Below are 16375 nucleotides of genomic sequence, written 5' to 3'. Positions count from 1 at the left end.
TGGAAGTGTCAGAAAATACAGCTACCAATGACTGAGGATCTTGTAATTTTCTATTGATATCTATAACTGCAAAAGGCTTAGATAAGATAATAATACCATATATCTTTAGAGGTCAATGACCAAGGGTAGAGAAACTGAAGAATGTATGAGGTTGCTGCCATTGAAGCCTGTACAGAGGAATGACTGAGTTAGGAGGATGATATCATTGAAGTCTATGGAGATGAATGACATGGTTAGGAGGGAGATACCATTGAAGTATATGGAGATAAATGATGTGGTTAGGAAAGTGATATCATCGAAGTCTGGACTTGAATGATATGGTTAGGAGAGCGATACCATTGAAGACTATGGAGATAAATGACGTGGTTAGGAGAGTGATACCATCGAAGTCTATGGAGGTGAATGATATGGTTAGGAGAGTGATACCATTGAAGTCTATGGAGGTGAATGATGTGGTTAGGAGGGTGATACCTTTGACATCTATGGAGGTGAATGATGTGGTTAGGAGGATGATACCATTGAAGTCTATGGAGGTGAATGACATGGTTAGGAGGGTGATACCATTGAAGTCTATGGATGGATGACATGGTTATGAGGATGATACCATTCAAGTCTATGGAGGTGAATGATGTGAGGGTGATATAACTGGGGAGTGAAATTGTATTTTTTTTCTTTTAAAAAGATTCTGTATTTGCAGACATTGAAGGTTTGATGTGCTGGGTTTTGCTGCAGATCATTTAGACCTGCTGTACTAGCTGACCAGTAGGTATTTTATAGGGATGTGAATCGTATTTCTGATGATTGAAAATATCATACGATATTTTCAAAGTTGTCAGAAATCGGGGGCTCCCTGAAACTGATAGGAAAACCCCACGAAATTGTTCGTGAGGTTCTCTTATCGTTTTGGGGGAGGGCGGAAAAAATGGCACAAAAAAACAAGCCCTAAACCCATCCCAACCCTTTAAAACATCTCCCTTAGCTTCCCACCCGACCCCCCCCAAAAAACGTTTTAAATTACCTGGTGGTCCAGTGGTGGTCCCGGGAGCGATCTCCCGCTCTCGGGCCATCGGCTGCCACTAATAAAAATGGTGCCGATGGCCCTTTGTCCTTACCATGTGACAGGTTATCTATGCCATTGGCCGGTCAATGGCACGGATACCCTGACGGCTGGCGCAGGCCATCCAGTGCTCCTACCATGTGACAGGGGACAATGACATGGATACTCTGTCACATGGTAAGGGAAAAGGGCCATCAGCGCCATTTTTATTAGTGGCAGCCGACGGCCCGAGAGCAGGAGATCGCTCCTGGGACCACCACTGGACCACCAGGTAATTTAAATTGTTTTTTTGGGGGGTCGGGAGAGTGGGGGAAGCTACGGCAGTTGTTTTGAAGTGTTGGGGTGGATTTTTTGTTTATTGGCTCGGGAGCAGCCGATAAAAAAAACCCGATCGGGCCGCACGAAAAAAAATTCATGATGTGACTCAGAACCGGAATTGGATCCGATTCCAGTTCCGAGTCACATCTCTAGTATTTTATATTCTATCCAAATACACAAAGCACAGCTCACTTGCTTCTTTGTTGTGTGCCTCCACTCTAGGGTTCCTTCCCCAAGGGGATCTTTAATGAGTATAAATGCTGCTGGCTGCCGAGGCTTGCGAGTTATCCTATTAAAACATTATCAGTTCTTGCAATACAATGCACAACAAGGAGATATGAAAGAACTCGATGGAATAGGCCTCACAAGAGTTCTGTTTGTTTTCATTTAAATCATTTTATTAAGCAAGAAGAGAACAAAAAAACACCGAGGGTGGAGCTCCTCATTAGATTCTTCCCTCTCTTTTTCAAATGCCCATTTTTTTCCCTCTCGGATTTCTTCTGCTGCTCGCCCTCGGTGCTGAAGGGGCTGCGAAGTTGTGGCGTTCATGCTTACATCTGGACTGGCGTCCCCCTTTCTCCAGAATTTCCAGAGTTGCGTGAAGTACAAAATCTGTTCACGAATTGGCTTTTCACCGACTCTTACTCCTAAGCTTTTGTTTATTGGGAATGTGTGTGTGTGTGGGGGGGGAACCCGGCTTTCTCTCCTGATCTAAGGGTCCTAATTTCTCAGCTAATTCACGCTCGTAGGTATGTCTGGAGTTTGGAGGTCTCAGACATTTACAGTACGATACCGGTCTCTCTTCACCCTGGTTTGACTTGCTCCTGTTTGCATTCTTTGTTTTATTTCAAGCTGCTAATTTCCTTGTTTTCTTCATTTTATTCCTCTGAACTTGTTTGGAAAATGTTCTTTCCTGCTTTCACATTGTTTATCTACTTTGTCACATCCAGGTCTGGTTTTCATTCTTCTGTATTGCTCTTTGGGACTCCTGAGTTTGACTAAATAGTAGGCGAGAGAACACAAGAGTTACACACATTTTACATAAGGGACATACAGGACAGAAGTTCACAGGTACCTATCCCAAAGAGCTTAAAATGTAATTGTAGTCTGTAGGGTTTAGCATGCAGTGCTGGGAGTTTTGCAGAAAGAGACTTTTAGGAGTTTGATTTATAGTCTGCTTTTTCGGGCACTTCAAATTTGGATTACATTCAGATACCGATTGTATTCCCTTGTCCCAGTGGGCTCACAGTCTATGGACCTGATTCATTAAAATGTTTCTCCCATTTTGTGTCTATGGGAAAAACCCTTAGTGAATCAGGTACTAAGATTGTGCCTGAGGCCATGGAGGGTGAAGTGACTCACCCAAGGTCACAAGGTGCGGAGGTGAGATTTAAACTCTGGCTTCAAATCCCAATTGGAAATGAATCAAGAGAAAAATGGGGGTACAATAGATGGACTCAAGAATGAAGGAGCAAGAGTCAAATCCTCCCCACTGGAAGCAGTTGCCGGTGGCAGCGTTCAGGACTGGCCACACTGGTGAGCTCCACCATGAAAGAGAAAGACCCAGTTCTGGGAAGTTACCCTACTTATAATGGGAGATGCTTAAGTCATGTGGGAGAGCTTCTGGATCTTGCTTCATGCAGACAGGATAAGGTTTTGGCATTGACAGAGGCATCAGTAGGGTTTTATTTAATCTTGGTAAAATTAGGATACCTTCTTCACATGCATGCATTCATTCCTCCATTCTATGATAGCACAGCCTGGAATAGCATTCAGGGGAATATTTTACAGCACTGCCGATTGACCCCAGGAAGCACGGAGTCAATAGAAAGGGTTTTATGTCACTTTGGCCTAGTCCATAATCCTTTCCTAATGTATCATGGGTGCAAACACATTTTGTAGGTAAATTTGCAACACAGCCTGTGCAAGTTTCACCCATTTTCACAGTGGACCTCGATGGATAAGTCTGCTTTGAAACTTATCCCACCAAATCTACCCACATGGGTTTTAAAAAGCAGAAGTATGGGTATCTGCCCAAACACCACCCCCCTACCACCACCACCACTCCAGTTTTTTTACCCAGGAACATCTCTGGTCGATCCTGGTTAATTTTCATATGAACATGAGCTGCCTGTAACTTTACCTGCATATCAAGACAATTTCTCCATGTAAAACAGTTTTTCCCAGAGAAGTCCCTTTGAAAATTACCCTCCCTGTGCCACGAGTCTGGTGCTATGTGACCCAAAGTTACGGCTCATTGCCCCTTGCATATGAAGGTGCGGAAAGCAGTTAATGTGTGCTGGGAACACCAGAGGTGGGGTCTGCACCAGGAACGCTAAGCGGTGGGTCTTAGGGACCCAGATACATATGTCCTGAGGAAAGGAGAGAGGGGGGTGGGTGGGAATGATAGAAACAGGACAATGCCTTGCATGAATAGTTAATAGGTTTGGGCCTTTTGAGTAGAAAGGAAAATCTGGAACAAGAGGTCAAAGGGTGTAGGCTCAGGAGTAACACTGGGAAATGTTGCTGCATGGGAGGGGTGGTGGATGCAAGGAGCAGCATCCCAGGGAAGGTGATGGAGGTAGGGACACTGATGGAGTTTGTTTTTTTTTCATGGGGGTGGGGGGGGAGGGCACAGAGATTTCTTGGATGCAGAGGAGTGAGAAACAAACCCGAGCACAACTGGGGCCTATGACATTTTGAGTGGGAGCAAACTGAGCAGTCTAGACGGGCTGTATGATGTGTTTGCTGTATTGTTCGTTCTGCCACTTTAGTCAGATATACAGACAAGCTGGACCCCACCACCTTATACATGCATCCACTGTCAGGACATCTACTGACGCTTTATATCTTAACTTTCACTGACTCAGGGACTTTTCCAGCATTGATATCTTATCAGCACCTCAACTCATCTTATAATTACCTGTAAGAGAGAAAAGACACAAAATAACTGTTAAACAGTGAGCCAGTATTATGTGTTCAGACCATGCACGCTGGCATCCTGCCCAGGGGCTCTGACCTGGGTGGCTAATCTCATATAAACATACAAAATTACTGGGATTTTACCTGGGGGTTTGAACCCAGGGCTTATCCCCTACACAAATGGCCACACACACACAATTACTGGGATTATACCTGGGGGCTTGAATCCAGGAGCTTATCCCCTACACAAAGAGCCTCACACAAGCTTGGATTCAGTACATCACGGTTCCAGGTTCTTTGGAAAGAGTTTATTTGAGCAATAGGATAGAACAAATAAGATCAGATTATGCATAAGAAATAAAGGTAGATTGCTACATAGATATAAAAAGCTTACATTTCCAAAGGATCAGCCATACCATCATGTCCAGGGCTCTCTCCCCCTCTCTTTCTTGCCGCCTCTCCTTCTACACTACAAATGCTTGTGGAAAAAGTGATGTTCCCTCCCTCTGAGTTCTTATCAGATTTTAGACACAGCTGTGTGGCCTGCACTTTCTCTCTCAAGCTTTAGTTTTCTCATCATAGACTTAGTGGAATAACTAAACAGACTCTTATCTGATCATAAACATTTCACAGTGCAAGACAGTAAAGAGGAGTTCACTCAGAGGTTGGCCTGGGGCCTTCAAACTAGTTTGTGTCTGGGTGAGGACTCTGAATCCATACGGCCTATCCTCTATATACATCCTCAGCAAAAGTAACAACACATGACTCCAACAGCTAAATACGCTACTCCGTCTCCTCTTATATGGATACATTTACCCACTGAGTGGTGGTGGGGAACGGAGTTTTGCAAACCAAAGACTTGTCCAGGTAAGTCCCAAAGTTACCGAGTCAACTTTTTTGAATATTAACTTCAGTGATACAATTCTTGCAGATGGCTTTCCTGATATGACATATGCTATAGCTATCCAGAGAACACAAAGAGCAAGGACTGCACTTCAATGAATACCTGGCAGGGAATTCATACCTGCCAGGTATGAATTCCATGTACTAAGATTGTTTGTTTGAGCTTCATGTCCCTCCCGACGCAGCTTTGGCGAAACACGGGTCCGTGTCGGGGGACCCCCTTGAACTTGTGATGTTCTAAGCCAGTGGAGTTGCCGCTCAAAAAATTGAAAAAATAAATACCCATTTGTGAATTTGAATTGGACTGTGATATTTGCCTGCACTGTTGTGTTGTATATGCTAAAGCTATGACATGGGATCTACTTAATGTTTGGGTACTTGCCAGGTTCTTATAGCCTGGATTGGCCCCTGTTGGAAACAGGATGCTGGGCTTGATGGACCCTTGGTCTGACCCTGTATGGCATGTTCTTATGTTCTTATGTTGCACAGGCTACACCTGGAGAGAATTAACCCCCACTTTTTCTCAGATTATGCTTAGGTGATTATATGATGTACCAAATGATATCAAGATTTTAACTGCAGCTATTTCAGGGTCAGCACCACTCAGCCATTGTATAAATGCCCCTAAATCCAATTACTTGAGGAAGATGTCATGGGTGGACAGGTTGCTAGTTCACGTGATGTAACATGCACTTGGAGACCACATTAGCCCCATCTTCACATGAGACTGTCAGGTTGAAGGAAGGAAGTATTTATCCTGAGCCGATGAAAGATATCTCCCTCATACTGGCACTGCTGGTCCATTCTAATGGTCTTCCCTCTTTCTCTCAAGGTAGAGGTGTGCCAGGAAGCTCTCAAAGATAAATGATGGCTTCCCAAGCTCGGTATTGTCAGCATAATAAAAAGTAATATATGGGCAGTGTGAAGAAGGCTGAACTTTGACTAATGTCTACTTTCAACTCCAGTAACTGTGTGTGTCCCTGGGCAGTAACTGTGTGCATCCCTGTGTGCGTCCCTGGGCAGTAACTGTGTGCATCCTCATGTTCCAGCAGTGAGGTTATTTCTAATGACTCCACTTTCTCCTTAATTTCTTTTGTTTATTTTCAAAATCCAATGGAAGAAAGAAATTTCACCACACTGACTGAATTCATCATTCTAGGGTTTCCTGAATTTCCAGATCTACAAATTCCTCTTTTCCTTCTGTTTTTGTTGATTTACCTGATCACCCTGATGGGAAACCTCACCATTATAATTGTGATCTTCCTGGACCCTCGCCTGCACACCCCCATGTACTTTTTCCTCTGTAACTTGTCCATCCTCGATATCTGTTACACCTCAGTCACTCTCCCCAAACTGCTGGATATCTCCGTAAGAAAGAGGCAGAAGATTTCTCTAGTTGGGTGTTTTACACAGGCATATTGTTTCATCTCTTCAGTATGTGTAGAATTTCTTCTCCATACAGTCATGGCTTATGACCGCTATGTGGCCATCTGTCACCCCCTGCGTTATGCCATTATTATGAACCGAAGACTCTGTGTACTGATGGCTGCTGGGACATGGATCTTTGGCTATATGGAAACAGTGACACACACTGTCCTTCTCTCTCGTTTCTCTTATTGTGGGTCCAATGAGATTAACCATTTCATTTTGTGACCTCTCAGCACTGCTAAAACTCTCCTGTAGCAGCACTGCCACCATTGATCGTCTGACTTACACTATAGGTGTTGTCCTGGATATGCCCTGCATTATCTCAACCTTTGTATCTTATATCTACATCATCTCCACCATCCTCAGGATTCGTTTAACTGAGGGCAGACGCAAAGCCTTCTCCACCTGCTCCTCACATCTTATGGTTGTTATTCTGTTCTATGGGGCTACTCTCTGTTCATATATGAGACCAACATCCACACAGTCCCTCAATCAAAATAAGCTTTTTGCAGTGTTATATGATGCTTTAATCCCCATGTTCAATCCCATGATTTATAGCCTGAGAAACCAAGAGGTAAAAAAAGCCCTAAGAAAAATATTTATTAGAAAACAAGTTTCTAGAGTCTGTAGGAACATTTTCTCTGCCCAGGACTGTAAAATGTCCTGGCTGACCAAGAGATAGAATAAAATGCACCCTGCATATTAAGGACATAACCTGGTTAAGAGAATGACTGCAATCCCTAACTATATAAATCTTGAATTCTTATTAAGGACACTGGTAGCGTGGCCAGTCGTGGCTTAGGAAACAGTCAAAAGAAATAAGGAGGCAGATTCTGGCTGTTTCTTTAAGTGTTTATTTATAGTGAAAAAGCCAAAAATCAAACAAATATTGCAACTCATCTTAACTTCAGGTAACCACAGTCCTCAAACATAGCAGGTCTTTGTCTAGGTTGGGTCTCTAACTGCTACCCGGGGCCCCTCTAAACCTTCTAGGTCCTGCCTTCTTTTGCTAGGCTGAAGGGATCCCCTCTGGGCCCCAGAATCACAGGCTGGATTGAGACTTAAAGAGAACTGGACCAGATAGCTGTGGCCGGTCCCTTAAGGTGGTCGGAGGGAGGTTTCCTGTAGACTCCCTCACAGACACCTAAAACTCAAGACCAACATGGGTTGTAGCTTTCTCATCTCTAGTGTGCAAGTTTCACTGTGATATGTAATCCATTTTTTATTAGAATTTTCCACCATAGCTTCCATCTGCTGTCTGTCCATCTGTCTGGGGATGATAACATTTGTAAACCTTCACCCATCAAGTCCACATCTAGGAGGAAGGTGGAGCATGGGTCTGAAATGTATCTGATCTAATAAGGATAAGGTTATTTTCAACAGGGTCAAAGTGGAACAAGCACTAGAAAATCCCTGAATCAGCTTGCCCTTAACTCTCTCTCTCTCTCTCTCGTTTATTTTAAAAAAAAAAAAGTTTCATAGCTTCCTAAAATTATCCAGCTATGTATGGCACACTGATAAAGAAATGTACCCCAAAGCCTGTATAAAACAATATAAATTCATAATTCTAAGGTGGTCAGGAAAGAGGAAAGTGTTCCCCTCCTAGGAGGGAGCTCAGGCGATGGGCAGAGAAAGCAAGCCTGGGAGATTTTAGCCAGTAGACTTAAAAATAAGCAATTTGCAGATAGACCACATACTTGTGAAATGCGTAACCATTGTCTAATGCTGTTAGCTCATTGGCTGATGACTTCAGTCCCTGATGGTTCACATCCTGAGCTCTGCTTTCTCTGCAGAGTGGGTCTGTGCCACATCAACTGCTTCTCACCTGTAAACTAGGTAGATACAGGCTGGAAGCAACAGCAGAAAGACACAGTAGCCCTGCATCTCTAAGGTTATTCTTAGGGCCTTTCAGCATTGGAGGTACCCTTGAAGGGGTAACGACCAGGGTCTCCCCGCTGGACTTCACACTGTGATGCAGCATGTAGGAATTTCAGTTGCCACTTCCAGGTACAGTTTATCAGGATGGGTGAATATATGATATTGTATATTTCAAGAGAAGACTTAGAAATGGAGAAGCAAGCTTACAAGCTGAGCAAAACACATTGGGTCATGTACCTGCAATGGGCAACTGCAGAATCTAATCAATTAGGTATTCTACATGAATACAGTGCACTAATTTGGATGAACTTAATCAACTGGGTAGGCTGGAGCATAAAATTTGACTAATAATCCTTGTTCTCTGTTTCTTCATTCCTCAAAGCAGTACTGCCTCCGGAATCCTCCAGGTCCTCAATATCTCTGACTGACTAATTCCTCCCTATCTCTGGCTATTTCTGACTATGTAATACATTTACCTCATTATACCTGCTTATTCATAAGGCTGAATACCATCCCTTCTGTACTTTTCATCATATGTTAGATGCAGCCTCACAACACATCCACTGACTCTCTAGCCATCAAGGCAGATGGTGCAAAAGGAGAGCAGAGTCCCCAGGCACCTTCTCATCTCTTTGTTATAAGTGGAATCTAAAAACTCAACGTCTTCTGCCTTCATGGTCTTCAGCCCTAGAATAATATGTAATCCACTCTGCAAAATGTGAAACTTGTCTTCTCTTTCTGTACTGTGCATTAATCTTCAGATTGTATCAATGTCTCTTCCTTGGTGTTCTTCTGAATTCCAATAAAAATAAATAAAATTCCAGTTAATTGTGGGAAATCAGTGCTATCGTTGCAATGTGTGCAGAGAAAAATGAATGAAATATCTCATTGCCCCGGAATATCTGCTCCAGGGTGCTGGTACTCTGAGTATGACATGATAGAGGGTTGGGGATGTAAATTAGACCCTCTACTCTTTTGAAACTTTGGGGTAAACTTTGAAAAGTTTAGGCACTTTGAAAAGCATGCAAAAAATAGCAGCCATCCAGCTAAATCAGCCATATCCAGGGAAGTAGATTTTTAGCAGGAAGTATGCATGCACTTTTCGCCAGAAAGGCTCAATATTCTGCAGAGGGGTGGGAAGGTGTTAGGCATCGTAAATGAAAACCTTGTTCATAGTGTAAAGTCAGCATTCTGCTACTGAGAGCATTTTGCCCCACTGTTGAATAGCATGTCAGCAGAATGCATGGACATTTAGTCAGGCAATTTGATCTTCAAACACTACTTACACTGGTGCCATGTGTTTGAAAACAAACTGGATTTGTGAATGTGGAAATCTGCATACATTCATCTCTAGATAGATGCTCAGTTGAAAATTTAGCCCAATATTTATTGAAGTTTTTTGTTAAATAAGTCATTATTTCCTAGTTACCATACATTATTTGTACACACAGCAAGTACAATTTTGTAGCATTATTTCCATATCTCTGAGGCATATTTTAACCAGTCAAATCTTAGAACATAAGAACATAAGAAATTGCCATACTGGGTCAGAACAAGGGTCCATCAAGCCCAGCATCCTGTTTCCAACAGAGGGCAAACCAGGCCACAAGAACCTGGCAATTAACCAAACACTAAGAAGATTCCATGCTACTGATGCAATTAATAGCAATGGCTATTCCCTAAGTGAACTTGATTAATAGTCGTTAATTGACTTCTCCTCCAAGAACTTATCCAAACCTTTTTTGAACCGAGCTACACTAACTGCACTAACCACATCCTCTGGCAACAAATTCCAGAGCTTTATTGTGTGTTGAGTGAAAAAGAATTTTCTCCGATTAGTCTTAAATGTGCTACTTGCTAACTTCATGGAATGCCCCCTAGTCCTTCTATTATTCGAAAGTGTAAATAACCAATTCACATTCTACTCATTCAAGACCTCTCATGATCTTAAGACCTCTATCATATCCCCCCTCAGCCTTCTCTTCTCCAAGCTGAACAACCCTAACCTCTTCAGTCTTTCCTCATAGCTGAGCTGTTCCATCCCCTTTATCATTTTGGTTGCCCCTCTCTGTACCTTCTCCATCGCAACTATATCTTTTTTGAGATGCGGCGACCAGAATTGTACACAGTATTCAAGGTGCGGTCTCACCATGGAGCGATATAGAGGCATTATGACATTTTCCGTTTTATTAACCATTCCCTTCCTAATAATTCCTAACATTCTGTTTGCTTTTTTGACTGCTGCAGCACACTGAGCCAATGATTTTAAAGTATTATCCACTATGATGCCTAGATCTTTTTCCTGGGTGGTAGTTCCTAATATGGAACCTAACATCGTATAAGTACAGCAAGGGTTATTTTTCCCTATATGCAACACCTTGCACTTGTCCACATTAAATTTCATCTGCCATTTGGATGCCCAATCTTCCAGTCTTGCAAGGTCCTCCTGTAATGTATCACAATCCGCTTGTGATTTAACTACTCTGAATAATTTTGTATCATCTGCAAATTTGATAACCTCACTTGTCGTATTCCTTTCCAGATCATTTATATATATATTGAAAAACTCTTTTCAAGTAGAGATCCCTGAGGCACTCCACTGTTTACCCTTTTCCACTGAGAAAATTGACCATTTAATCCTACTCTCTGTTTCCTGTCTTTTAACCAGTTTGCAATCCACGAAAGGACATCGCCTCCTGTCCCATGACTTTTTAGTTTTCTTAGAAGCCTCTCATGACGGACTTTGTCAAACGCTTTCTGAAAATCCAAATGCATTACATCTACCGGTTCACCTTTATCCACATGCTTATTAACCCTTTCAAAAAAATGAAGCAGAATTTAAGAGAAAGATGTGTTAACACATCTAAAAAGAAGTAAAGCTGGATAGGTTTTATGTATAACAGTAAACATGAACTTTACTGTTATACATAAAACTGGGAATAAACTGATATTGCACATCTGAAAGCCTCTGGGACACTTAATCCAAACTTTTGTTCAAACACCTACTCAGAGAGACCAAAATGTTATGCTGAACATAAAAGAGGTATGCACAGGGTCAACTAAAGGAAGCCATGTTCAGATTTATAGAAATGACAGAATTGAATAAGTTATGGCAGTGAGAATAGGTCAAAAAGCCAATTATCAATGAATGCAAATAAATGCAAGAATTAAAGAGACCTTCATAAATGTATAGTTGAGTAAAATGAAAAATTCACTTATATGTGGTTATAGAGAATTCAATGAGACTCTTTAGACCACTAAAATGAATAAATGCTCAGCAATTTTCTAATCAATCTCTTACATTACTTTTTTCATTTTCATTTTCTTTTATGCATTTAAAATAAGTGTCTATGATTTATTGGTTGTCTAGCAAAGAAGAGATGGAGATCGGTGTATATATAATGCCCTTTATTTGAAATTAGCCCGACTCTGGCGGAGTTTTGCTCTATAACCAAGAGCTGCCTCAGGGGCAACTAAAACAAATATATTACAATTAAAAACACATACATGGACTCATTAGAATAACATAAATCAACAAAAAGCATGAAAATATGTACAATCTCAGAAACAAGAGCCCTGTGATGTGTGGCAAACATAATGGTGTACAAAAACACAAGATAGTACATAGGAACACCGAGAAAAATCCATAATAGGGTGCAGTTATGTGATTTCTGAATTAGATTCTCATTGTTAATTGGCGTGAAAACAGAGAGGATGTCTTGGCATGGTGTAGAACGTATGATTAAACAATGTGAACGTGTGATCCCACCAACCAAATTAAGTTCTATAAAAAATAATTAAATGAAGGAGATTGCAAAGCTTACTGCACAATAGCAGGGCTTGTCACGCGCTCGCAGATAGATGGTATTACATTGCCGTATCCACTTTTTGAGGCTCCAATCTTATTCTGAATTATTTTCAATGTTTAATTCATTCAGAATAAGATTTGGTTGGTCGGATCACACTTTCACCTTGTTTAATCATATCTTCTACACCACACCAAGACATCCTCTCTGTTTTCTTTTTGCAAGCCTCGGGACTTATGCAAAATAGGCTCGGCGTACGCAGGGGGGGTTTAAAAGAGTTACGCGCGTACCTTATGTGCGTGACCCTTTTAAAATCTGGCCCTTTGTATTACTGCTGGTTTACCACTTCATATATTTTTGTTGTGCTCCTCTTTTAGGTACTAATTTGTTTGGGGCTACACTCGACTCTATTATATTTTGATGAATAATCAATCTGCCATATTGCTGCAAATATGAGTGCTTCAAACAAAGAAACAAATTTAAAGGCTATTTATTTTTAATTTATATTTTGAAATGGAGGTCCATGAGGGGCACGAATGCGAAAGTCATAGTTCTTTTGCACAGGTTTTGAATATCATTACATTATTAGTGCATACATTGCATTTACTAATATAAAATTATGTAAATACCATTAAACGGATTCTGCACTTGCAGACACTGATGGCTCGATGTGCTGTGGTTTGCTATGGATGATATAGACTGGCTTCATTAGTAGATTGACAGATATTCCATAATCTAATTAAATGTATAACATGGAGTTCACTTGCTTCTGTTCCCTGTGCTCTGCATTGTGACTCTTTCAGCCCTGGGGAAACTTCCAGAAAAGGATATACAGTGAGAATAAATACTTCTGACTACTGAAGATTACCAGATCAGAGCTGGCTCAGTCCATCAGTTATCCTGAGGCTCAAGACTGTAAGTAAATTGTGGATTAATAATATTAGCAGAGATATCATCCTATTAAATCATCAATTCCCACATTATTATGGACAAGGAGATGCTTAAGAGGACACAAGATTTACACAAATATTACAGGAAGGGAAGAAGAGAGCAAGAGCATTTTAGATGGCTCTGTAGCTCAGTGGTAGGAGCACTGGTTTCGTAAACCAGGGGTCATGAGTTCGATCCTCATCAGAGCCTTCTAGCTGCCCTTCAACAGACAATCCAGTGGGAGCAAAGAAGGTCAGCTTGCTTTTCTCTAAATTGGTTTGGTTCAAAAAATTTGTAACCTTAATAGATCACAGGTCATAATGCCAAAGAATTTAAAAGCTAATGGACCACATTGACAGAGCAGAGAAAAATGCATAGTGGTGCATGCTACTATTTATCATTATTTCCAAATTATTACTAGGCACAACACTGCTACAGACTCACTTAAGAGACAGTCCCTGTTCCAAGAAGCTTACAAAGTAGCCTTGACAAATAAGAATCTGTAAGATGTTTATTAAAGAGCATGAGCTTATAAACTAGTTTTGAATATGGCCAGAGAGGGTTCTTGACACATGGACCAGGGAAGTCCAGGCAGTGGAGGAGAAGGACAGATAAGAGCAACTTGTCTGATAAAGAGAATGTTATGAGGACGTCTGTAGTGGAGATAACACAAAGATAATGAGGAGCCACAGAGTGAATGCATTTGTAGATGGAGTAAGAGAAGCTTCAGATGCATGTGGAGGTGGATGGGGAGCTGACAGAGCGAATTGAGAAGAGAAGTTACATGTTCATAGCAAGACTGAGGAAAGGTAAATTGTGAAGCAGATTTCGGAATAAAGATACTTCAATGGGAGGCCAGCAAAGAGCAAGTTACAGTAGTATAAATGGGAGGTGATAAGAGAGAGGAGGAGTATTTTGGTAACAAGGTCAGACAAAAAGGGACAGATTTTAGCAATATTATACAGGAAGAATCAACACATTTTAGCAGAGTTTTGTGTATGTGTGTGTAGAGGAGGAGGTGGAGAGAGAGGCATCGAAGTTCACCCCAAGAGAACCAGAGGATGAGACCGCCATCCACAAAGACAGAAAACAGGGGAAAAGCGGAAGCAGATTTTGGGGAGAAAGCAACGCTGATTGGGATAGTTTGTGATGTCGCAGAAGGATAATTTTGTACTGACCTCTGAGAAAGATTGGGAGACAATAGATGGAGCAAGGAATGAAGGAGACAGAGCGAAAGCAGCATCTGGCAGCAGCGTTCAGGACTGGTCACACTAGTGAGCTCCACAGGGGAAGTGGGAGAACCAATTCTGGGCGATTACCAGAGAAATAAGAAAACTGTGAACAATTCCACCAAAGTCCAGAATGATATCCCACCATTCCTCTGCTTCTCCTGTAATTTCACAGCCTTTATTAACTCACTGGAATCCAGGTGCCAGCAGGACCTCAGAAAAGATGACCAAAGATGACCTTTTCCCCAGTGTCTTCCCAACCATCAATACAAGTAAGGCTGAGCTTCATGACCTCACATCTTCTCTCATCTAAGGTAACCCTATGTCACTCTACATGTCTCAGGGCAACATATTACATAGTTTCACCACCCTATCCATGGCACTCTGTCTCTATTTTATTTAACCCCCCCCCCTTATTTTTTTCAGAGTGCATGGAGGAGTTAAATTTCACCACAGTGACAGAATTCATCATTCTGGGGTTTCCTGTATTTCCAGACTTGCAAACTCCTTTTTTCCTTCTGTTCTTACTGATTTACCTGATCGTCCTGATGGGGAACCTCACTATTATAACCCTGACGTGCCTGGACGCTCGCCTGCACACCCCCATGTACTTTTTCCTCTGTAACTTGTCTTTCATCGATATTTCTTACACCTCAGTCACTCTCCCTAAACTGCTGGACATCCTATTAAGAAAGAGTCATAGGATTTCTGTAAATGGATGTTTTACACAACTGTATTTTTTTCTCTGTTTAACATGTGTGGAATTTGTTATTATTTCAGTCATGGCTTACGATCGCTATGCTGCAATCTGTAATCCCCTACGCTATACTATAATTATGAATGAAAGGATTTGTGTACTGATGGCCACAGGGGCCTGGTTCTTTGGGTTCCTGGAACCAATGACACACACTGTCCTGGTATCACATTTCTCTTTTTGTGGTTCCAATGAGATTAACCATTACTTTTGTGATATCTCAGCACTGCTAAAACTCTCCTGCACCAGCACCTCCACCATTAATCACATATCTTATATATGGAGTATCATGTTAGGTCTACCTTTATTTATATCAACCCTTGTATCTTATATCTACGTCATCTCCACCATCCTGAGGATCCGTTCTGCAGAGGGGAGGCACAAAGCCTTCTCCACCTGCTCCTCCCACCTCACGGTCGTTATTCTCTTCTATGGGACCATGCTCTGTTTGTATGTCAGACCAACATCCATGCAGTCACTGGATCAAAACAAGCTCTTTGCTCTGCTGTATAATGTTTTAATTCCCTTGCTTAATCCCATGATTTACAGCCTGAAAAACAGAGAAGTAAGAAGTGCTTTAAGAAAAGTATTTACCAGAAAATCCTTTCATTCAAAGATCAGAAGAACATTTTCTGTATTTGTGCCTGTCAAGCATCATAGCTCAGAAGGTGTGCAAGGTGTCCAGTTCAGACCCTTTGTCCAAAGCATATCTTATTATTAAGGAGCAATTGGAGATTCCACCAAACATTCTCAAGTATTTGCTATGCATGGCTGAAAAGCAAGAGGGAAGGACGTTCGTTTGCCTGGTGGTCCTACAAAATAAGAAAGCCCAGGATATATGTTTAGGCCAAATACTCGGTCCGCTGTGTTGGACTGGATTTGAAGTTTTGTGATATAATCAATCATGACCTGGAAGATAAGGACCACTTTGCATTTTTACAGCTGTGTTTTTATATGCAGTGATGTGTGGTTAAAACTGGTTTGGGGAAACCATATGCTATATTTATTTATTTATTTATAGAGTTTTAGATACCGTTGTTCGGTATTGCCATCACAACGGTTTACATGTTTCAATTAATTTAACAATCTTGTGAAATGTGTTATGTACATTGTAGTGTTAGAGGAGTCATGGGGTAGTTAGGATATTAAC

The 16375-nt window shown here is 41.5% G+C and overlaps 1 protein-coding gene and 1 non-coding gene across 2 annotated transcripts; both read left to right on the top strand.

The window, feature by feature from the left end:
• Positions 1 to 13379: 13379 nt before the first annotated feature.
• Positions 13380 to 13452, top strand: TRNAT-CGU. Its single transcript has one exon. It is a non-coding gene; the product is annotated as a tRNA-Thr (tRNA).
• A 1450-nt stretch (positions 13453 to 14902) lies between these two features.
• LOC115081353 (olfactory receptor 1009-like) lies at positions 14903 to 15946 on the top strand. The gene has a single exon (XM_029585833.1). The coding sequence runs from the start codon at positions 14903 to 14905 to the stop codon at positions 15944 to 15946; it is 1044 nt and encodes a 347-aa protein (XP_029441693.1).
• The last annotated feature ends 429 nt before the right edge of the window (positions 15947 to 16375 follow it).

Source organism: Rhinatrema bivittatum, unplaced genomic scaffold (assembly GCF_901001135.1).
Source record: "Rhinatrema bivittatum unplaced genomic scaffold, aRhiBiv1.1, whole genome shotgun sequence".
Taxonomy (NCBI): domain Eukaryota; kingdom Metazoa; phylum Chordata; class Amphibia; order Gymnophiona; family Rhinatrematidae; genus Rhinatrema; species Rhinatrema bivittatum.
This window is presented reverse-complemented; position numbering and strand designations above follow the sequence as displayed.